Source organism: Oratosquilla oratoria, chromosome 34, assembly GCF_046742065.1.
Source record: "Oratosquilla oratoria isolate Oo_2021 chromosome 34, ASM4674206v1, whole genome shotgun sequence".
NCBI classification, from domain to species: domain Eukaryota; kingdom Metazoa; phylum Arthropoda; class Malacostraca; order Stomatopoda; family Squillidae; genus Oratosquilla; species Oratosquilla oratoria.
The window spans coordinates 31,350,435-31,375,491 of record NC_134810.1 but is presented as its reverse complement, the minus strand read 5'-3'; the positions used below and the strand labels follow the sequence as shown (position 1 = coordinate 31,375,491).

General features: G+C 40.2%; 1 protein-coding gene across 3 annotated transcripts in view; it reads right to left on the bottom strand.

Moving 5' to 3' along the window:
• Oseg2 (intraflagellar transport protein Oseg2) overlaps positions 1-25,057 on the bottom strand; it is a 544,964-nt gene that overhangs the window by 225,509 nt on the left and 294,398 nt on the right. For all 3 annotated transcript variants that reach the window (XM_076173301.1, XM_076173302.1, XM_076173303.1), the window contains one exon: positions 3,886-4,030. In XM_076173301.1, coding sequence (XP_076029416.1) covers positions 3,886-4,030 — 145 coding nt within the window. The remainder of the gene's footprint in view (positions 1-3,885; positions 4,031-25,057) is intronic.

Below are 25,057 nucleotides of genomic sequence, written 5' to 3'. Positions count from 1 at the left end.
AAAAGGCATAGAAACCACTCCCACCCATTCCTTTTCCTATATATTCCACTCCCTTCCACCCTCCTCTCTCCCTGTTATCTTGGCACCTCCTGGATGATGGGTCATCCCTGCATCCTGTCCACTGCCCTGGGTCAGAAGCAGTGTCGCAAGACACAGCACATCCACAGCAAGGCCGCTTCATAAATTCAGTGACCCCCCCTCTCCGTCCCCCCATGCAGAAAAGGAGAAGACGGGGAGAAATCCCTTCGGGCTGCGTCAAATCTTTTTCTCATACATACTTCTTTACCCACCATCCCCCACCCACTCCCTTCCATGCATCACAGTATCATCTATACACAACCCCTCTCCATTCACCCTTATCCTCTGTCCTCTCCTGTCCTTCCTCCACAGACATTCCTCTCTTTTGTAATACCCCTTTCACCCCATCCATCCACCTCATCCTAGGATGCCCCCTCATATTCACTCCTTCCACCTCTGCTTTCCACACTTCTTTTACTAATCTTTCTTCACTCATTCTTTCCATGTGTCCAAACCATCCTAATACTCTTTCATCAACCCTATCTCCCAGTTCCCTTTCCACCCCTGTTCTCCTCCTTGCCCCCTCATTTCTCACTCTATCCAGCCTAGTAACCCCTGTCATACTTCTCAGACATTTCATCTCAAACACATTCAAACTCCTTCTCTCTTCCTCTCTTATGTTCCATGTTTCTGTCCCATACAATGCTGTTGGCACAATCAGTCCTTCATATAACCTCCTCTTAGCATCCATTCCCAGATGTCTATTTCTCATTACACTTTTCAATCCCCCCAAGGCATTTACTTGCTTCTCTCAATCTATATCCTACCTCCATCCCCACTCATCCCTTTCCTGTCACATTCGCATCCAAGTATCTGAAACTATCCACTTCCTCCAGTCTTTCACCCTTAATGCTCACTTCCAGTCTGCTGTCACTCTCTCCCTTTGTACATCTCATCACCTTACTTTTGCCCACATTTATCTTTAGCTTCCTTCTTTTGCACACCTTCTCAAACTTTGTCACTAACTTCCTCAATCCCTCCTCTGATCCTGCTACAAGCACAGTGTCATCAGCAAACAGCAGCTGGCTCACCTCCCACTTTTCTCCATTTACTTTAATCATCTCCAACCCCTGACCCACTACCCTTGCATTCATTTCTCTCACCACCCCATCCATGTAAAGATTGAACAGCCAGGGTGACATAACACATCCCTGACGAAGTCCCACCTTTACCTCAAACCATTCACTCTCTCCATTTCTAATCCTAACACAAGCTCTACTACTCTCATAAAAACTCTTGACTGCTCTTAACAGCTTTCCTCCTATCCCATATATCTGCAGTACCTCTCACAGTCCCTTCTTGACTACCCTGTCGTGAGCCTTTTCCAGATCCATAAAAGCCCAAAAAACATCATTACCTTTTCCTATAGCTTTCTCACATATCTGTCTTACCACAAAGATCTGATCTACACAACCCCTATCTGTCCTAAACCCACACTGTTCCTCACCAATTACTCCCTCTGTTCCTCTCCTAATCCTCTCAATCAAGGCCCTCCCATAAGTCTTCCCAACTACACTCTACAAGCTGATCCCTTTCAAACTACTACATTCACACTTGTCCCCCTTTCCTTTGTAAAGCAGAACTATACAGGCACTCCTCCAGTCCTCTGGCACTCTACCCTCTCTTAAACAAACATTAAATAGCCTCACCAGCCAGTCCACCATAACTGTACCTCCTTTCTTCAGACATTCTGCATGGCATCCAACCCAGGTGCCTTACCTGCTCTCATCATCTTAACAGCTGCTTTCACTTCATCCTGTCCTATTTCTCCTCCATTTTCCTCACTCATCACTCTCATTTTCTTAGCGCTTCCCAATCCAACTACCTTTCCCTCCCTATCCTCCTTCACATTTAGCAACTCCCTAAAATACTCTGCCCACCTTCTCACTGCTTTGTCTTCCATTATCATCTTTCGATCTGCAACTTTTACCTTTTCTTCTCTACTTGATTTGCCTCCTCTTTCTCTTTTAATTCCCTTGCAAAACATCTTTTTATTGCTTTCAAAATTTTCTGTCATACTCTTACCCCATTTCACATCTGCTCTCCTCTTTGCTTCCTTTATCTTATGCTTAACTTCCCTTCTCTTTACTTTGTACCTCTCATACGATTCCCTCATCTTAATTTGTAGATAATCTATGAAAGCCTGCTTCTTCTCTTCTACACCTTTCTTTGCTTCCTCATTCCACCACTCACAACCTTTCCTTCTATTTCCTCCCGCCCTCCTTGTTCCACACACCATCTTTGCACACCTTATGACTCCCTCCTTGAACCATCCCAAATCCTCCTCCACTCCTAGTTCTACTCTACCCTTTACTCCCTCCCACTCCTCTTTCAGCTTCTTATACTCATTCTCCTTTTTTTTCTCATTTAAGCAGTTCACTCTAGGTACCTCCCTACCTTCTGCCCTTTTCCTCTTTCTCCACCTATTCTCCACTCTCAATTTACCTTTCACCAGAAAATGATCTGATATTCCCCCACTCTCTCCCCTTAGAACATGTACATCCTTAACTCTTCCTAATATACTCCTGGTCACCACTATATAGTCCAATAACACTGTATCTGCCACCCTTCCATCCACCACCCTCTCCCATGTGTACTTATGCTAGACTTTCTTCCTAAACACTGTATTTGCTACCATCAACTCTCTTTCAAGACACATCTCCAAGATCAATTCTCAAATACAATTTTTACCTGGAACTCCATACTTCCCAGTCACTCTGTCTATTGGTTCATTTCCTACCCTAGCATTAAGGTCTCCCAATACAATTACATTGACATTTCTCCCTAATCCCTCTATGCACTCATTTATATCTACCCAAAAAGCCTCCCTTTCCTCTACACTCTTCTCACTACCAGGTCCATATGCACTTACAAAAACTCACATCTCCCTTCCCAGCTTCACCTTCATCCACATCAACCTTGATGAAACCTCCTTCCACTCCACTACCTGCTTATCTCTTCACTCACTAGTATAGCCACCCCTTCTCTCCCTTGTCCCCTCTTCACTCCTGAGTACCTCCTAGCTACACTCCCAAACTCACAGTTGCCCTTTCCTTTCATTTTAGTTTCACTCAAAGCCAGCACATCCATCTTTCTTCTCACAAACATACTGCCTATCTCTTCCCTTTTACTCTCATCTGTACCATATCCACACACATTAAAAGACCAAAACTTTAGGGTACTAGTTGGAAAACTCCTAGACCCTCTTATGCCTTTACTTCTTTTTTTAGGAATGTCCCCTTTTGGGGCTACAGGTAGTAGGACTCCTAATTCCATCCCCGTCCTGCTTTTTGTCGCCTTTTATGACTCAAGTGGAAAGACTTGGTGGTAGCATTCTCTTCCCCCACCACAGGGTTGGCAAAACAAGGAAATGAATATTCAGAGAAATGGTACAGGACAGTAACAAGGGGTTGGGGGACAGCATAACGGAGGGATAGTCGTAGTATAAAAGTGTCATCATTTCTCTATGAACAGAGTTTTCCTCTATCACAGACAAAATGATGTGTGGCTCTGGTCCATAAGGGTCCATATAGACCCTAAAGTATCAACTGCATGCTACTTTGCCACACTAACATGCTGCCAATACCCCAGACAGGGAGAAAAAAAAAAGTATATATATGATGTAGCCTAATCCTTACTCAGAGAAAATAATTGTGACTCAGAGCTATAGATGGATACATCAAAGCATTCCCCATAGTGCTGACTGCATAAATCTTGTTCAGATAACACTCCCATACTGAGTATCTACCAGCAAAAGAATTTAAATTTTGGAATTAAATTACATCTCAATTTCCTTATTACACTGACCTGCTTGGTTGTAGAGTAAAATAATTTCATTGTACATTCCTCCCTGGATAAAGAATTTCTCTGCAGACCTTAAGTCATTGAGTGATGCAAAATGTTGCCCTAACTTGCGTAGATATGGTTTAAGAGCTTCATCATCATCAATGGCCTACAAATATTAATAACATAGTTATTATGTGTATTTAATTTTTTCAACTGCATGAATTATTAGCCATTTATTGGGGATACTTAAAATATTTAGATTATTCATATATAAATAAATTTAAATAAACTCATAACAAAAATTATTTACTTAAAATACTTAAGAAAAGGTAAAATGTGCAGATGGAGAGATGATAATGGAAGAGATAGTTGTAAGAGGAAGAAGGGCAGTGTATTTTATGGAGTGGTTAACTGTGAAGGAGGATAGGGAGGGAAAGGTAGTTGCAGTGGGAGGTGCTAAGAAAATGACAGTGATGAATGAGGAAAATGGAGGAGAAATAAGATGAGGTGAAAGCAGTTATTAAGATGATGAGAGCAGGTAAGGCACCAGGGTTAGATGGGTGTCATGAGGAGTGTCTAAAAAAGGGAGGTACAGTGATGATAGACTGGCTGGTGAGTTTGTTTAATATTTGTCTAAAAGAGGGTAGGGTGCCTGTATAATTTCACTTAACAAGGGGAAAGAGGACAAGTGTGAATGTAGTAGTTTCAGAAGGATCAGTTTGTTGAATGTAGTTGGGAAGGCTTATGGGAAAGTTTTGATTGAGAGGATTAAGAGACGAACAGAGGGAGTAATTGGTGAGGAACAATGTGGGTTTACGAAAGGAAGGGGTTGCATGGATCAGATTTTTGTGGTAAGGTAGATCTGTGAAAAATATTTAGAAAAAGGTAAGGATTTTTTTTAGCCTTATTGATTTGAAAAAGACTTATGACAGGATGAATAGGAAGGCACTGTGGGAGGTATTGCAGATATATGGGATAGGAGGAAATCTTTTAAGGGCAGTAAATAGTTTTTATGAGAGTAGTAGAGTCTGCATTACAATTAGAAATGGAGAGAGTGAGTGGTAAGAGGTAAAAGTGGGGCTTCTCCAGGGATGTGTCATGTTGCCATGCCTGTTCAATGTATACATGGATGGGGTGATGCAATAGGTATAGTATCCACAAAAAGTATAGAGCGCTCCATGTTGAAATCTAGGCTAAAAAGCACTATGAACTTTTTGCGTTTCCTGCCACTATCAGGCATCTTGTCATTATCATTTTACATCTGGGAACTCAGCAAGCTTACGTTTTCCCACTTCAGTGCTCTTAAAGCTCTTGTGGAGAGGGGTTGTGTTATTTGTTACTCCAGCCTCCTACCCCCTATTTGCATTGTTTCACTTTGTGGTGCTGCAGTTTTAGGCTCCTACTAACCTTAGTGGTGAGGAAAAGGCTCGTATTTTGGCCTGGAAGACTGAAAATGTGTCGACAAAAGAGATTTCGAGATGTACCACCTCAAAAACCTGTCCCTGGAAGGCCTAGAGAGGCTTCTAAGTCCTGACAAACTCCTACAATGTGAATCACTCAAGGATCCAGAGATTAAGCAAGTGAACTCAAAAGAAGGCATCTGATTTTGCTGCAAGGAGTGTCAGAACGAACCATACAGCATCAGTTGCAGAAGGAGCTTGGCCTACCCACGTACAAGCCTGCTGACAAAACACTCCTTACCCCGCCAATGGTGAAGAAGAGACTTGTGTTTGCAAGCAAATACAAAGACTGGACTGCTGAACAGTGGAGGAAGGTACTGTTCAGTGATGGAAGTACCTTCAAATGTGTTAGACCACAGCTAAGGAGGATCATATATCCCAAGAATTCCAATCACTACTCTCCTCAGTACACCTGCAAAACAATGAAGCATCCTGACGGTGTGATGGTGTGGGGTTTATTTAGTGGTGCAGGGAGTCATGCAGGGTTGTTTTTCCTTCTGAAAAATGTGACATTGAGAGCTGATAATAATATCAGTGCTAGATGATCATATGTTGCATTTTTATGAGATTCATGGATGTGAGAAATTTTTGCAGGATAATGCACCATGCCATAAGGCAAAACCAATGATGAAATGGTTTTCTGATCATAATGTTGAGCTTATGGAGTGGCTAGGTAACTCTCCTGACTTAAATCCAGCTGAGAATTGTTGGAATTATATGAAAAATCTGCTCTCAACCTGCAACACATCATCTGTGCTGCAGCTCTCCCATGAGATCTTGAAAATGTGGACCACAGAAATGGAGCTGGATTACTTCAGAAAACTGTCTGATTCAATGTCAAGATGTCTACAAAGTGTCATCAAAGCTAAAGGACAGATGACCAAATACTAAAAACTGAGTATTGCTTAATTTCATAACATTATTTTTGAGTACATGAATGCAATCTCATAATGTTTGTATTTTTTTTTTTTTTTTTTAGGGGGAGGGGCACTCTATACTTTTGGCAGATACTGTAAATGCAAGGGTAATGGGCCAGGGATTGGAGATGGTTAAAGAAAATGGAGAAAAATGGGAGATAAGCAAGTTGTGTTTGCTGACAACACTGTGTTTATAGCAGTATCAGAGGAGGGATTAAAGGATTACAAAGGAGGAGCATGCTGACAGGAAACCTTCTGGTCCATAACTAGGTCAGATGCAAAAAAGTATAATGATAAATAAATAAATAAATAAATAAATAAATAAAAATAATAACATAAGCAATAATAAAATGAATATGTAAAGTTAAATCATAAATAAACAAGTAAATAGTAAATAATAATAATGGACAGATAAATAATAATAAATAATAATTGAATAAATAATAAACAGACGGGTCACCACGAGCATAGCTCCCCTCTCATATATTACAACTAGGTAAATTCACAAATAATATAAAATAAATGGCAGGCATTACAGCATTTTGCTTAGGTGTTTATCTAAATGAATCTTAAAGCTTCAAATTGAATTACACTGCACTGCCTCTGCAGGTAGTTTATTCCATTCATTAACTACACAGTTGGTGAAGTTGTTTCTACCCACTTCCAAATTAAATAAATTTCCTGACAGTTTGAGACCATTATTTCTTGTCTGATTCTCAGTGTGTAAAATTTGTCACTTTTGATGTCAATTCCCTTTAGAATCTTAAAGACCTGTATCAAGTCACCTCTGGTATGCGAAAAAAGGAAGTTGAAGATAAATGTGGGTAAATGTAAGGTGATGAGATGTACAAGGGGAGAGGATGGCATCAAATTGGAAGTAGGAATAAGGGAAAGAGGCTAAAGGAAGTGGATAGCTTTACATACTTGGGGCGAATGTGGTGGGAAAGGGAAGAGTGGAGGTGGAGGTAGAATGTAGATTGAGAAAAGCAAATGCCTTGGAGGATTAAAAAGTGTAATGAGAAATAGACATTTGAGAATGGATGAAGGGGTGATTGTGCCAATAGCACTGTATAGGGCAGAAACATGTAACATAAGAGAGGAAGAATTTAAATGTGTTTGAGATGAAATGCCTGAGAAGTATGGCAGGGTTTAATAGGCTGGATAGAGTGAGAAATAAAGAGGTGAGGAGAGTGGGGGTGGAAAAGAAGTTGGGATACAGGGTTGATGAGAGAGTATTGGGATGGTTTGGACACATGGAAAGAGTGAAGAAAGATAAGTAAGAGAAGTGTGGAAGGCAGAGGTGGATGGAGTAAACATGAGGGGGCTGTGGTGTACATGTACCCCACAAGCATACCCCACAGGTATGTGATTGGGACTTGGATGGTAGTAGGACCTGACACTGGTGGTCAGGAAGGTTCCCCCTTCCAGTAAAGGGACTGTAATTAGGCAGGGTCAGGTCATTGGGTCAGTCACCTCTCAAGCCACATGAGTCCTCCTCTGTATTTGTAGAGCATCACTAGGCCTATGTGGTTGGTCCCCCATTTCGGGGACCACGCCACATCTGTCCTAAGGCCAATGCACATATTTTAGCCAGAATAAAAAACAGAAGCCAATCCAAGCTTCATTCTTTCCCTTCATCACCTAGTCCAAGTGCACCCAGCCAACCTTGGATCATTGACAAGCTTTGACAGACACTGTCACATCTGTCCTTAGGCCAATGCACATATTTTGGCCAGAATAAAAAACAGAAGCCAATCCAAGCTTCATTCTTTCCCTTCATCACCTAGTCCAAGTACACCAAGCCAACCCTGGATCATTGACAAGTTTTGATAGACACTGTTCTTGACATAGGTTCTTTGTGACTTCAGCACTAACTGGACATTGGTCAATGCCACCACCACCTAAGCCAACACAACCACTGCCCCATCCATTGCAGCCATCACCGCTTCCCCTTCCGCTGCTATGGTCACTGCCACAGCTGTTGCAGCCACTGCTGGTGTAGTCACTGCCACAGTCATTACAGCTATTGCAGCCACCACTGCTGTCACTACTACCACTGTGGTCACAGCCACAGCCATCTTAGTCACTGTTGCTGCTCCTACCATTACTGTGGTCACCACCAAAGCTGTTGCTGCCACTACCACTGCTGTGGTCACTGCCACAGCCTTCTCAGCCACTGTTGCTGCTCCTACCACCACTGTGGTCACCGACACAACCACCACCACCACTGAGGCACATCACTCACAACCGCCTCCCCATTCGACATCATGACCAATGCAGATCAATGTCACAATCAATGCAGATTGACGTTGCTATGCTGTGGATGTCACTGCTTCTGACATCGCCCTCTTCCACTTGTGGCCACCTACCCAACCGCCCCTTTGGGAACTCTGACACCTCCTTGTACTCTGTGGGGGAGGAGGGGGGTAATGTGGTGTACATGCACCTCACAAGCATGTGATCAGGACTTGGATCGTACTAGGGCCTATGCTGGTGGTCAGGAAGGTTCCCCCCTTCCACAAAAGGAACTGCAATTAGGTAGGGTCTGGTCACAGCATCAGGTCAATCACCGTTTATATACTGACTGCCTCTCAGGCCATGCAAGTCCTCTTCTATACTTGTAGCACTTCACTAGACCTTCGAGGATGGTCCACCACTTCAGGAACCATGCCACATCTGTCCTTAAGCTGATGCACATATTTTAACCAGACTAAAGAACACAAGCCAACCAGAGCTTTATTCTCTCCCTATGTCTCCTAGTCCAAGTAACATACTTGTATGTTACAGGGTGACCAAGGAAAAGATGGATGGATGGGGTAAAAGGGGCATTGGGAAAGAGGTGGATGTCTGTTGAAGAAGGAAGGGAAAAGACAGAAGATAGGGATGAGTGGAGAATGGTTGTGTATGGATGATGCTGTGATGTATGAAAGGGAGCGGGTGGGGAATGGGGGGGTTAGGTAGTATGTGTGAATGATATTTTGATGCACCCCAAAGGGATTTCTCCCCATCTTCTCTTTTTCTGCATGATAGGACAGTGAGGGGCTGGGGATCACAGATTAAATGAAGTGGCTTTGCTGTGTCTTGCTGCATTGCTTCTGAAACAGGGCAGTGGGCAAGATGCAGGGATGACCTGTCATCCAGGAGCCAAGAAAAGAGGGAGGAAGGATGGTGAATGGGAGTATGAGGGGATGGAATGGGTGGATGGGTGGGGGTGGATTTATGCCTTTGACTTTGGTTACTTCCTTTGTACAAGTGGGAAAAAGCCCTTGGTATATACATGTACTTAAAATGTTCTTAGTATATAAGATTATATCAACTACCTATCTCTTCCCTTTTACTCTCATCTGTACCATATCCACACACATTAAAAGGCCCAAACCTTAGGGTTCAGGTTTGAAAACTCCTCCTAGATCCTCTTATGCCTTTGCTTTCTTTAGGAATGTCCCTTTTGGGTATACAAAGAGTAGGATGCCTAGTCCTATCCCCATCCTGTTTTTGTCGCCTTTTACAACTCAAATGGGAACACTCAGTGGCAGGATTCTTCTCCCCTACCACAGGGGAAGAGATAGGCAGTATGTTTGTGAGAGGGAAGATGGATGCATTAGCACTGACTGAAACTAAGTTGAAAGGGAGGGGCGAGTTTGAGTTTGGGAGTGTAGTTGGGAGGATGTCCGGAGTGAAGAGAGGATGAGGGAGAGAAGGGGTGACATAATAGTAACAGAAGAGATAGGTAAACATGTGGTAGAGTGGAAGGAGTGTGGTGAACAGAGTCCCCCACATGTGTATCTACACAACATTTTGGTTTTTAGTATCATCGTTGCAGAAATAGGGTGGACAAGGAATTTATATATTGTGTAGAAACAGCTGGCCCTCAGCCTTATATTACTATTGTGTAGATTAGGTCCATATTATGCCTGTCCTACAGGCATTTATATCCTCATGAAAGTACAACCTTGGCCCTGCTGAGCCATGTTTCGGCAAGGATGTGTCCTTAGCTACTTTTCAGTACATCCGCTGTGTATATAAGGAGCCAGGGTGTGGTCTCCAAAGGCAGTTCCCTTCAGTACTTGTAACTCAGTGGTGCTTGTCCCAAGGCTCACATGGTCAATTTTGCAGTCAGGTTGCCTCGGAGCCTGACTGCCCAACCCAGCCTAAGTCGGCACTTGCACTAACCAGAATAAAACCAAGAAACACACTTGAGCTTCATTTATTCCCTCATCACCATAGTCCAAGTAACATTCACATAATGTTACATTGGTGACTCCAGGAGTTTTTACACGAGTGCACCCAGCCGACACTGATTCATTGATAACCTGTGTGACTCTCTGGATGTTCTTCAATCCCACCACAGTCAGCCATCACAGCTACCGCTGCTACAGCACATCTTGCACGACTGCCTCCTTGCTTGACACCACGATCAACGTAGATCGATGTGAGTTTTTGTAAGTGCATATGGGCCTGGTAGTGAGAAGAATGTAAAGGAAAAGGAGGCTTTTTAAATAGATTTAAATGAGTGCATAGAGGATTTAGAGAAAAATGTCAATATAGTGGTATTGGGAGATCTTAATGCTAGGGTAGGAATGAACCAATAGATGGAGTGGTTGGGAAGTGTGGAGTTCCAGAACTAAATCATAGTGGAGAGTTGATGATGTGTTTTGTAAGTTGATGATAGCAAATACAGTGTTTAAGAAGAAAGTTGAGAATAAATACACATGGGAGAGGGTGGTGGATGGAAGAATGGTAGATAGGGCTTTAATGGACTATAGTGGTAACCAGAGAAGTAGGAAGAGTTTTGGATGTACATGTTCTTTGGGGAGAGAGTGGGAGATTATCAGATCATTTTTTGGAAGGTAAGTTGAGAGTGAAGGATACATAGAGAAAGAGGAAAAGGACAGAAGTTAAGGAGGTGCTCAGAGTAAACTGCTTAAATGATAAAAAAAAAGGAAAAGGAGTACAAGAATGAAGGAGACTGCAAGAGACCATGAGGCCTACACTAGGTAGTTCCACATCCATTACCACCCGTCATCCCCATCCATAAAGTTGTCTAACTGTCTCTTAAAACAACTGATATTTTCAGCACTCACTACATGGTTCCTAAGTCTATTCCACTTGTTGACCACTCTATTAGTAAACCAATTCTTGCATATTTCCTTCTTAAATCTAAATTTGTCTAGTTTAAATTCATTACTGCAAGTCCTGCCCTGTTGTCTTAACCTCTTCCCCAGCAGAAGCAGGTAAATTTGTTTTCACTTAATGTTCCTTTTTCAGTCATTGACGAGAATACTTGGCTAAAACTTAACCTTCAAAAACCAGCTACAGACGTATTTACTTGTCAATTCTGAGCCTTTCTAAGCCATTCTACATGTGAAACGAGTATTCTCAGCAAATTGTATGGCTGGCAGAGGCGTACAAGGTAGCACAGGCAGTTCGAGGCCACTTTCTTACTGACTTGCTACAGCAGCCACTGTGGTTGGGTGCAGTTTTCATCCACATGACCACTCGTTTTTTATAGCTTTTTCAAAGAAATTACACCTCAAATGTCTAATTCTGAGGAAGATAGTGAATATGAACCTTCCCTCAGAAGCCTGAATACTTCTAATGACAGTGCCAGTTCATCAAACAATGACTATTTCTCCACAAGTGATGATGGTGAGGAGGAGGGAGGTGATGGGAGAGCCTGGATAAGTCTCGAGTTGTCAAAGGACCACATGAATGCAGCACCACCACATTTCCCATTCACAGGATATCCTGGAATTATGGTTGATGAAGACCCAACAGAAATGGGTCCTTTTGAAATCTTCAGTCTTTTTATCAATAAGAGGATTATCGACTGTGTACTGGTAGAGACTAATTGTTTTGCTGGACAAACTGGACAAGTTGATTCTTTGTGGTGCCCTGTAACAGAGGCAGAAATTTTCATATTTTTTGCCATGAAAATGCTTGGGGGCATTGTGAAAATGCCAGAAGAAGAAATGAACTGGTCACAAGATGAACTACTTGAAGCTAATGACTCTGAAAGATAAAACAGTATCTTCATTTTGTAAATAATGAAATTCATGATGTACAAACCCACCCCAACTTAAAACTGTATAAAATTTATGATGTATTTATGAGATTGTGTGAGAACTTTATGAAGTGTCACACCCCTAGGCAAGATGTATGTATAGACGAGAGCCTTATGTTGTTCAAGGAAAGGTTAGGATGGGTACAGTATATTCCACTGAAAAGGAGGTTTGGAGTGGAATATTTTTTACATATGGTTTATGGGAAAATGAGTTAACTCACTTTTTTGCCTACAAAGGTATTTTCAAAATAAAAAGTTAACCACAAAAATGGGAATGAAATTAAATAAAAACTTTTTCATAATCAGCATGAAAAATACTAAAAAAAAAAAAAAAAAAAAAAAATCTGAAAATGAAATATTAAAAAAAAAAAAAAAAAAATTGGTGGGGAAGGGGTTTATATGATGACCTTATTTGTATCAACCTTGTGGCTTTGATCCACTTGAACACCTCTATTAGATCACCCCACACTCTGCATCTTTCCAGAGAGTGTAAGTTAAGGTGCCGCCTCTCTTTGTAAGGTAAATTTCTGAGCCCATGTATCATTTTGGTCATTCTCCTCTGTACTGATTCTAGTGAACTGATGTCCATTCTATAAGACAGAGACCAAAACTGTACAGCATACTCAAGGATGGGTCTAATGCTAGATAGAGTTTGATAATTACCTATGCACTTCTATTCGTAACCATCCTAGCAATGAAACCTAATACTCTGTTAGCTTTATTCCTGGCGCTAATCCACTATTTCCTGGATTTAAGGTCAGGATTCACAAGAACTCCCAAGTCTCTCGCACTCAGTTTTCTTTAAAAACATATTATCTAAGTTATATCTATTTTTGGGGTTGTGTAGCCCTACATTTAACATGCTGCATTTTGAGATATTGAAGTTCTTTTGCCATTTCACCGACCATGTGAACAATTTGTTTAGATCATCCTGCAGAATCTCGGTGTCATCTCCTGACCTAATTAGGCGTCCTATTTTACTGTTGTCTGCAAACTTACTAGCATCACAATTAATCCCATTGTCCAAGTCATTTATGTACATAATGAACAATAATTAGGGACCCCACTAGAAACGCTCCCCCACCTGGATTTTACACCATTTATGGTGACCTGCTGTGTTCTATAACTGATCCAAGCTCTAATCCATTCTAATACTTTTCCTCCTATGCCATGGGCCTTGATTATATTTAGTAGTCTCTGGTGGAGCACCTTGTCGAATATTTTGTTAAAGTCAAGGTAAATAACATCATAACTATCATCGTTATCTGATGCCATATATACTTTAGTGTAAAAGAAAAGGATAGAAGGTTAGTCACACATGACTTACCCTTGGAGAAACCATGCTGTGTTTCATGAATCAAATTATGTCTCTTGATGTGTTCTCCAAGTATATTAACTATTATTGATTCAAGCATTTTACCTATAACTGATGTCAAACTGATTGGCCTGTAGTTGCATTGGGAGGGAGTGAAGTATAGAGTAGAATTAGGAGTGAAGGAAGGGTAGCGAGTGGTGGAATGATGAAGCAAAGAAGGTTGTAGAAGAGAAGAAATGAGCATTCACAGATTGGTTACAAAATAGGATGAAAGAATCATATGAGAGATACAAAGAAGAGAGAAGTGTCATGTTCCATGACATGTCACTGACAAAGGACGTGGGCATCACTGACACAAAGGGCACTGGTATGATGCCAAGCCACATCTTAGCTAGGGCCACAGGTGCCTGCCTCCTAAAGTAAACTGAATGCTATGCTGGATTACCTAATATGTAGTTAGTGAGATGTTTGACTGTAGACATGAGTAACTTGTGTAGGTTGTTCAAGTTACAGGAGATTTGCCAGCCAAGAGCTGAGGATTACACAATAGGGGCCTTCTGCCTTCCGAGGTCAGAGGGCATGAAACAAGATGGTGACACAAAGTAGAGTCATCGTTTTTGTTGATTGTTTTCCTCCTTGTTTTAGACAGAGATTGGTATTTTGTGAGCCTTTTTCACACAAAAATAAAGGAGTGAGTACATTGTGTGAAGCTAGGCAAATAGAGATAGGTTAGGTTCATATATTTCACATTGGGACCTGTGCCTGTCACTGGTGTTGTACAGCTATGGTATAACTTAACCCTTTACCTGGCAAGGATGAATAAACTCGTCTTCACCCAATTTTTATTTTTCAGTGTACGACAAGTAAACTCATCCAAACATAATATTTCATAAACAGACACAGACGAGTATAATCATTGAAATAGGGCCCTTCTCAGCCATTACCAAGTATACACAGTGAATCATTCAACTGGTAGCTGTGCTCTTCTGCCTCAGGATGCATTTGTTAGTGATAAGGTATCAGTCAAATGAAGCAGACTCATTGCTTTTGAGCACATACATTTTTTTCTTTTTCTTTTCTAATTATACCCAGATGTCAAGCTCAGAAGATGAGAATATGAAACCTCAATTAGAAGCTTGGATACATCAGAGAGTGCAAGTTCATCTGACAATGGCTATTCTCTCTCAAGTAAGGAGGAAGAGGAGGATTTACAACACTGGTATCGACATGATGTGTCAGAACAAAACATGCTTCCTCCACCACCATGCTTCCCATTCATTAGAAATCCCAGATTGTCAATTGTAAAATGAGATATAAAAAATGTGTAAAATAAGTGTGTAATTCCCCTTTACTTTTGATTTTAAAGCTGGGAAAAAGACAATAAAAAAAGGGAAGATGAGTTACAGACACTCCTCAACTTATGTTTTAGTTACGTTCCGAACGGCCGAACTTAAGTTGAAAATGAACGTAAGTTGTTACTGTACTTTACATCCGTAAATTCTATTACCGTATCTTACAAAACACCCCTAAATCATTAATTATACACACAACATTGTAAAATAACATTAATTTCAAATAAATTAAATTCAAGCAACATAAATTGAGATGGTAGAGGAGGAGGGGAGGAGGAGGAGGAGGAGGAGGAGGAGGAGGAGGAGGAGGAGGAGGAGGCAAGGCACTTTCAGTCTGTCGTTTGTGCAATGTAAACAATGGACGCAGCGTCATGCGTAAGTATCATTTGAACTACAGAGAGCGCGCTAAAATTTTTTTAGTCAGTTCAAATGTAAAATCGAAAAAACGTAAAACGAATGAATGTAAGTAGAGGAGCGTCTGTATCTTGTTTTTGCCGGAAATGGTATCTTCAAAATAGAATTTCAAGTAAAATATTGGTGATAAAAATAAAAGTGATTTCTATAATCAGCATGAAAAAAACTATAGAATTGGGCAATAAAAAAATTTGTCTTAAAATGAAACATTTCCTCTAAAAAAGTTGCCGGAAAGGGATTTAAGACATGCGGGCATTTTGGAGCTCTTTGACTCACACACTCACACTCTGTCCATACCCAACTTCATAGTAAGTTAAGAAGTCTTTGTATGTTAATTAAATAAGTTTTACACATAACTACTTTTGTTATCCAAGAAGTTGAAAATATCCCTAAAAAGGCAAATAGTTGGTCTAGAACCTGGATTGCAGGAACTGCTTGGACCACAGCATAAGATTTGATGCATCAATCTCAAAAACAGAATCTAGTTCGTGACATAAATGGGGGCCTTCTGTTTGGGACCAATTTTCTTCTTCACTGGATAAAGAAATTGGTGTGTACAAAATACTAGAAAGGAAATAGGAAAAAGGTAGAGGTGATAGGTCACCAAATGAATTCAAATTGTGAATGATCTTAAAAACAGAATCATATCTGCCATCTTTGTTTACAGTGCCATGCCATTTTTTCATTGTGTTCAAAGTAAGTGTAACCTTTTATAAAGGATGCCACATTCAAATATTTCAAGGAGCTCTGAAAATAGTCATGATTTCAAGGAATTCTCACAGGTAGGAGGGAGATATTGTAATATAAGAAACAATAAAAGAGAGGAATACAGACGCTCCTCAACTTACGTTTTAGTTACGTTCCGAACGGCCGAACGTAAGTTGAAAATGAACGTAAGTTGTTACTGTACTATACATCGGTAAATTCTATTACCGTATCTTATAAAACACCCCTAAATCATTAATTAAACACATAACATTGTAAAATAATAACATTAATTTCAAATAGATTAAATTCAAGCAACATAAATTGAGATGGTGGAAGAGGAGGGGGAGGAGGAGGAGGCAAGGCATTTTCAGTTTGTCGTCTGCGCAATGTAAACAATGGACGCAGCGTCGTGCGCAAGTATCGTTTGAACTACGGAGAGCTCGGTAAACTAAAAAATTCACTCAAAAATTTTTTTTTTACCAATTTTTTTTTTACCGTCAGTTCAAACGTAAAATCGAACAAACGTAAAACGAATGAACGTAAGTAGAGGAGCATCTGTATTATAATACCATGAATCATAGGAGAGAGATACTATGATGCAGAATGCAATAGGAATGATAGACATTATAATGTAAAAGACAACAGAAATGAGAGATATTATGAGGCTAGGGATGATGGGAGTGACAGGTATTATGATGTGAGCAGCAGTATCAGTGAGAGCAAAATAAATGATGAAATCAATTAGACAAGGAGCAGAATTTCATGGTCTTGAGGAAGGTGAGGAACAGGTACTATGACACAGATTATAACAGAAGTGAAGTTAGCATAGGTGATAGATATTACATGGAGGAAAATAGATTTGAAAGTGGAATAAGACACAATGAAATCATCCAAAGACAGGGATCAGAATTGTGCTACTTTGAATAATTCCCACAGGTAAAGGGCAGATATTACAATAGGGAATATGACAGGAGAGAAAACAGGATGGATGAAGGATTGCCAAGGATAAGAGAGAAATATTACAATAGGGAATATGACAGGAGAGAAAACAGGATAGATGAAGGATTGCCAAGGATAAGAGAGAGATATTACATGGAGGAAGTTAGAGTTGAAGATGAAAGACTTCCACAGGAAAGAGGTAGACATTATGACTTGGAGTGGAATTAGAATAAGTAGGGAACCTAGGGCTGAATCACACAGTGAGGTTTATCCTAGACGAGGAACAGAGACTCAAGGGGAAATGAGTAGGGTTGGAGCAGGACAGCCTGTGCAACAGTCAACTGGGGTGAGTTGACTGTTGCACAGGCTGTCCTGCCCCAACCCTTGGACAGTATCACAAAAAAGAGTCATCTTATCCCCAAATTTACTGAAAAGAATCCAAAATTATTCTTTTCTACATTTGAAGGCATAGCAAAACAGGATGGAAAAAGGACCTCTAGCCAGCAATGATAAGATCTAGCCTAACCCCAAAAGCCTTAAGTGTGTACACAGTGTTTGATAGAGATGGCACATATGATTATGTAAACATAATAAACAAGCTATATAAATCGTTAGTTCGTCCACATTTGGAATATGTTGTTTCTGTATGGTCACCAAATCTCATTTAAGACATTGACAGACTGGAAAAAGTATAACGGCGAGCCACAAAACTGATTCCAAATATCAAAAATAAATCATACGAAAATCGACTAAAACACATGAATCTGTTTTCCTAAAAAAGCGTAGACTCAGAGGTGACTTGATACAGGTCTTTAAGATTCTAAAGGGAATTGACAATATCAAAAGTGACAAAATTTTCACATTGAATGAGAATCAGACAAGAAACAATGGTCTCAAACTATCCAGAAATAGATTCAATTTGGAAGTAGGTAGAAACAACTTTGCCAACCGTGTAGTTAATGAATGGAATAAACTTCCTGCACACGTAGTGCAATGTAGTTCAGTTCAAAGCTTTAAGACTCATTTAGATAAACACCTAAGCAAGATGCTGTAATGATTATAATTTATTTCATATTAATTGTTTTTGCTTTGTTATCATTTGTCTGTTTGATTTTCATTTATTATTATTTATGTGTCAACTTATTATCATTTACTGCTTACCTGTTTGTTTGTTATTCAACTATACCTATGCATTTATTTATGTATTTTGTTTGTTGCATACATTATTATAGTTTTTTTTATAATTATTATTTTATTATTATTATTTTTTTTTTTCGCATCCGACCTAGATATGGACCAAAAGGTCTCCTGTCGGCATGCTCCGCCTTTGTAATCCCTTGTAATTATGATCAGATTTAAGAGTGAAATAATAAGAGTATATGAGATTTCCTCAGATTATTTCAGAAAGTCTGGGAAGATAGGAAGGATATCGGTCATGGATATATGAATCTAGTAATGAATATAAGGAGTGACCTAGAAAAATGGATGCATGTGGAAAATGCAGTAAATACAGAGTAGGTCCTGGAGGTGCGATTGAACAATTTCTTAACTTACTGAACAATGAAGCTAGGCTGTATGTGACCATGCAGAAACATAAGACGTTCATACAAGCAGCGAGTTTTGAGGAAAACTTTGCACTGAGAACAAGTGAATAAAAAAAAAAAAAAAAAAAAAAAAAAAAGACATGACACAAAGGGATATGTAAGACCACAAGTAGGGGATAATTGGAGAAAACCAATCAAATGTTTCAGATGTGAGAGATTTGGGCACAGAACTCAGGATTGTTATGCTAGGCTAGGTGAACAAAGGTATAGACAGGACATGGGAGGCAAGCAGACTGAACAGGAGATATTGTGTGTAGAGAGAAACAGGGAGGATGTGGATCAAGATAGATGTTATTCTTGTGAAGCCCACAGTCATGGGATGGAAATTTGCCCCAAGGGAAATGGAAACAAGACTGGAGACAAGACTGGAGACAATTGCTGTTTAGATGGAGTTAGGTTAGGTGGGATGGACAAAACAAGTCAGCCAAGAGTGCTTACCTTATATGAAAGATGCCAGTATAGGAAAAGAGGGGAGTGAAAGGAAATATGCGGTCAAGGCTCTGTGAGACACGGGCATCATACACCATTGTGAGGCAAAATGTGATACCAGGATTAGAAAATAGGCACATAGGTCAGTTCACCATGGGATTAGCTGGAGGAGTGACAACATTAGTGCCCATAGTTAAGCTGTTACTCAAGAGAGATGGTCAGACAGCAAGCATTGGGGTAGGAGTAGCACAGCTTCCGGTAAAAGGAATAGACATCCTTCGGAATGATGGAAGCAAGATAGTCCAGGTTAGACTCAAGACAGTAGATGACCCCATAACCAGGCAGAGACATACACACACAGACAAAGCTAACATGGCCAACCCTGTGGCTGTCATCACCAGGTACCTGGCCAAGAAGGCATGAGAAGAAGATGAACAAGGTAATGATAACCTGGACCCCTGTTCAGTGCAGATACTGAAAACATGGTCCTGAAGGAGTCACAAAACAAGTTTGGTGAGGAAAGAAAGCAGGTAGCAGCAAAGGAGATAGCTGGAGACCAGAGAGATGACAGAAAGCAGGTAGCAGCAGAAGAGGTGGCTGAAGACCTGGGAAATAATAGAAAGTAGGTAGCAGCAAAAGATGTGGCAGGAGACCAGATAGACGACGTCCTAGCAGATGAGATGGTCCATGAGATGGCCATAGATAGGGAGGAATTAATGACTACAGCAGGAGGACCCAGAGGAGTTAAGGAGGAGCAGGAAGAATGGAATTACTGAAAAACCCAGTTTGTCAGGAAGAATGGTGTACTTCTGAGGAAATACAAGGTACCAGAAAAGGTAGGAGGTGATACTGTTACCCAGTTAGTAGTGCCCCAAGCATTATGAGAGAAGATTGTGAAGCTAGCTCACAAGACTTTGTGCACCAACCTTGGGATTACCAAAACAAAACAAATAATTGACAAATTTCTTTTAGTCTTGGTTGTCAGAAGATGTCAAGAAAGTGGTTAGGCAGTGTATTTACCTAGTTGTATTTTACGGGAAGAGGAGCTATGCTAGTGGTGTCCCATCTTCATATCTCATTTTATCTAAACTGTTTTTAAATTCATGTATTGTTTTTGCACACACTACTTTCTCATCTAACTTGTTCCAACTGTCTATTACTCTGTGAGGAAAGCTGTTCTTTTTCAGATCTCTTCTATAGCTGTCTTTCTTGATTTTCTTTCCGTGTCCTCTTGTATTTCTATCATCCCATTTTATTAGATCCTCTCTATCAATAATTTCTATGCCTTTCATGATTCTGTAAATAGCTATCAAATCTCCTCTCTCTCTTCTTTGCTCTAGTGTCTGTAGCTCAAGTTTTGCTAGTCTCTCTTCATATGATAGCTTTGAGAGTGTTGGTGCCAATTTTGTAATTGCTCTTTGTATTCTTTCAAGTTTTGTTATACATTTTTTTGTACTTGGTGACCACATCGTTGCTGCATATTCCAATCTTGGTCTTATCAGTGATTAGTATTTTCTTCACCATTTCTTCATCCAGGTATGTAAATGCCACTTTGATTGTTTTTATTAAATTATAAGTTTCACCAAAAATCTTATTTATTTGTTTCTCAGGTGACATATTATTCATAACAATGACTCCCAGGTCCTTCTCATTTTCAACTGTTTTTATACTTTCTTCTCCCAATTTATATGATCCTGTTATTCTGTTTTTGCTTTTTCCAAATTACATTATACTACACTTTTTAGTATTGAACTCCATCTCCCACTTCCTACTCCATTCCCAGACTTTATTTAGATCACTCTGTAGTGATTCACAATCTTCTTCCGTGTTCACTTTTTTTTAATAGTTTTGCATCATCTGCAAAGAAGCTCATATAGCTTTCAATTTCTTCATCCATATCATTAATATATATAGCAAACATTATTGGGGCCAGAACTGTTCCTTGTGGAACACCACTTATTACTTCATCCCATTTTGAGTGTTTGTCTCTTATCACTATTCTCATTTTTCTTTCTTGCAAAAAGTCTTCCATCCATTTAAGCAGTTTGCCCTGTATTCCTCCTTCAGTTTCTAATTTCTTAAGCAACTTCTTATGTGGTACTTTGTCAAAAGCTTTTTTTAGGTCTAGAAATGCACACTCAGCCCATCCATCTCTTTCTTGTATTATATCTATTAGCCTTGAATAGAAACATATTAAATTGGTGACGCATGATCGTCCTTGTCTAAATCCAAATTGCCTTGGATTTAGCACGCTGTTTTTTTCTAAATATTTTACCCATCTACTTTTGACAATTCTTTCACAAATTTTTGCTATTGTACTTGTTAGAGAGACTGGTGTATAGTTGGTAGGGTCTTCTTTATTTCCCCCTTTATATATAGGTACTATATTTGCTTTTTTTCCAATCTTCTGGAACTTTTCCTTCTTTCAAGGAACTGTTTATTATGTTAAGTGTGTTGTATGTCAAGTGTCTGGGAAGCCAAATGACACACCTAAGAAAATACCCATGTGCCAGGTTCCTGTCATCGAGGAGCCATTCAATAGAGTAGTAGTTGAATGTGTAGGACCTCTCCCAAAGACTAAGTCTGGGAAGTCATTTCTTCTTACCATAATTTGTCAGGCTACACAGTATGCTGAAGTGATACCTCTTCCAAACATAAAGGCCAGAACAATCACAAAAGCCTTAATGTCTTATTTTAGTAAGATGGGTATGCCTCAGGAGGTACAAAGTGATAGAGGCACTAACTTTTTAAGTGGGATATTCAAAGGAGCCCTGGAAGGCTTCAATATAAAACATTTAATTGCATCAGCATATCACCCCCAAAGTCAAAGGAGTCTGAAGAGGTTCCACAGAACCTTAAAATCCATTATTCAAGCCTTCATGTTAGAATTTGAGAAGGATTGGGATAAAAGTATAGACTTGCTACTATATGCCACTAAAATAACTGTACATGAAGGCCTAGGATTTTCTCCTTTTTACTTAATCATATCTTTTTTCTCATCAAACCCTTTGTCTTCTCCCTATTTCACTTCCTTCCCCTACTCCCCGTATCCCCTCCCTGGTGGTAGTCCTCTAGATGTTTTGTTTCCTGTTTTTGCCGGTCTCCTCTCTTTAATCCTCTTCCACACTCCGACCTCGCAACAACCCCGTCTTCAACCATCGCCGCCGGGGTCTCAGATATTTTGTGGTTGCCTCCTTCTTTTCGTACCCGTGGTTAACATGTGCTTGAAGCGCCGCCCAACCTCTTCCGCACCGCGTGGCACTGGATCCGCGGTCCTGGATCCCGACGCCACTGCCGACAAACCTTCATCTTGGTGTGATTTACATTATTATAGTTTTTATTTATTAATTTATTATTATTATGATTTTTTTTTTCGCATCCGACCTAGATATGGACCAAAAGGTCTCCTGTCAGCATGCTCCGCCTTTGTAATCCTTTGTAAAAAAGAGAAGAGAAGTAAAGCATAAGATAAAGGAGGCAAAGTGGAGAGCAGATGTGAAATGGTGTAAGAGTATGACAAAAATTTGAAAGTAATAAAAAAATTTTTTGAAAGAAATTAAGAGAGGAAGAGGAGGCAAATCAAGTAGAGAAGAAAAGGTTAAAGGTGCACATAAAGAGATGATAATGGAAGAGAAGGCAGTGAGAGGAAGATGGGCAGAGTATTTTAGGGAGATATGAAGGAGGATAGGGAGGGAAAGGTAGTTGCAGTGGGAAGCACTAGGAAAATGAGAGTGATGAGTGAGAAAAATGGAGGAGAAATAAAGAAAGATGAAGTGAAGGCAGTTGTTAAGATGATGAGAACAGGTAAGGGACCTAGGTTGGATAGATGTCATGCAGAATGTCTGAAAAAAGGAGGTACAGTGATGGTGGACTGGCTGGTGGATATTTAATGTTTAAGAGAGGGTAGAGTGCCAGAGAACTGGAGGAGTGCCTGTATAGTTCTACTTTACAAAAGAAAAAGGGACAAGTGTGAGTGTAGTAGTTTCAGAGGGATCAGCTTGTTAAATGCAGTTGAGATGGCTTATGGGAGGGTCTTGATTGTGAGAATTAGGAGAGGAACAGGGGGGAGTAATTGGTGAGGAACAGTGTGGGTTTAGGACAGATAGGGGTTGTGTAGATCAGATTTTTGTGGTAAGACAAGATATGTGAGAAAGCTATAGGAAAAAGTAAGGATGTTTTTTGGGCTTTTATGGATCTAGAAAAGGCTTATGACAGGGTAGACAGGAAGGCACTGTGGGAGGTGATGAATATATATGGGATAGGAGGAAAGCTGTTAAGAACCGTCAAGAGTTTTTATGAGAGTAGTAGACCGTGTGTTAGGATTTGAAATGGAGAGAGTGAGTGGTTCGAGATAAAGGTGGGACTTCATCAGGGATGTGTTATGTCACCCTGGCTGTTCAATTTATACATGGATGGCATGGTGCAAGAGGTAAATGCAAGGGTGGTCAGGGATTGGAGATGGTTAAAGAAAATGGAAAAAAATGGGAGATATGTCAGCTGCTGTTTGGTGATGACACTGCGCTAGTAGCAGGATCAGAGGAGGGTTTGAGGAAGTTAGTGACAGAGTTTGGAAAGGTGTGCAAAAGAAGGAAGTTGAAGATAAATGTGGGTAAAAGTAAGGTGATGAGATGTACAGGGGGAGAAAGTGGCAGCAGACTGGAAGTGAGTATTAAGGGAGAGAGACTGGAGGAAGTGGATAGCTTTAGATTCTTGGGTGCGAATGTGGTGGGAAAGGGAGGAGTGGAGGTATAATGTAGATTGAGAGAAACAAGTAAATGCCTTGGGGGATTAAAAAGTGTAATGAGAAATAGACATTTGGGTATGGATGCTAAAAGGAAATTGTATGAAGGAGTGATTGTGCCGACAGCACTGTACAGGGCAGAAACATGGAACATAAGGCAGAGGAGGAGTTTGAATGTATTTACCTAGTTGTACCTAGTTGTATTTTACGGGACTAGAGCTATGCTCATTTTGACCCATTTTTGTATTTCTCCACATCCAGTTTGCTTTTGAATTCGTGTATAGTTCTGGCATTAACTGTTTCACTGTTCAATTTGTTCCAGATGTCAATCACTCTATGTGGGAAACTGTTCTTTTTCAGATCTCTTCTGTACCTGTCTTTCTTTAGTTTCTTTGAGTGTCCTCTTGTTTCTCTTTGGTCCCATTTTAATAGATCATCTCTATCAAGAACTTCCATTCCTTTCATAATTCTGAAAATGGTCAACAAATTGCCTCTCTCCCTTCTCTGCTCTAACATTGTCAGTTGTAATTTCTCCAATCTTAATTCGTATGTCAAATTTGATAGTGTAGGTTCCATCTTAGTTGCTGCTCTTTGGATTCTTTCTAATTTCTTTGTGTTTTTCTTTGTGCTAGATGCCCACATTGATATAGCATATTCTAGTTTCGGTCTTATCAATGTAACAATTAATTTCTTAACCATCTCTTCATCCATGTACCGTATTTTCCGGCATATAGTGCGCGACTTTTTTCCGTTGGAAGGCCCTAAAAATGGGGGGTGCACGTTATCCGGTGGTGCGCATTATCTACGGCCTATGATAAAAATTCTGCGGCTGTGTGTGTAATTTTTTTCACAACAACATGACGATGTTGGCCGTCACAAAGTCGGGACGGCACACTTCTCCGTGACGTTCCGTGAGAACAAGAAGAACAGCCATGGTGACATGAAAGAATACGCCAGCATGGGCTATATAAATATTTGGTATAGGTAGGTATCTATCGAATCTTATTTATCATGTTTAAATAGGCCTAAACACCATGAAACATGATGAATATTCATAATATTTGCCCATGTTCACAGCATCCTAGTTTGAATTTTTATGTTGTCTTTGTTGCTTCACTTTAGGTATGGTACAAATTCCGTTGCGGCCGTTCATAAACTCGTGTCAAACACCTGACTACAACACCCTCTTTCGGGAGTTATATTAACTAAACGTCACCTCGATGAGAGACTGTCCTATTTCACCATTCATT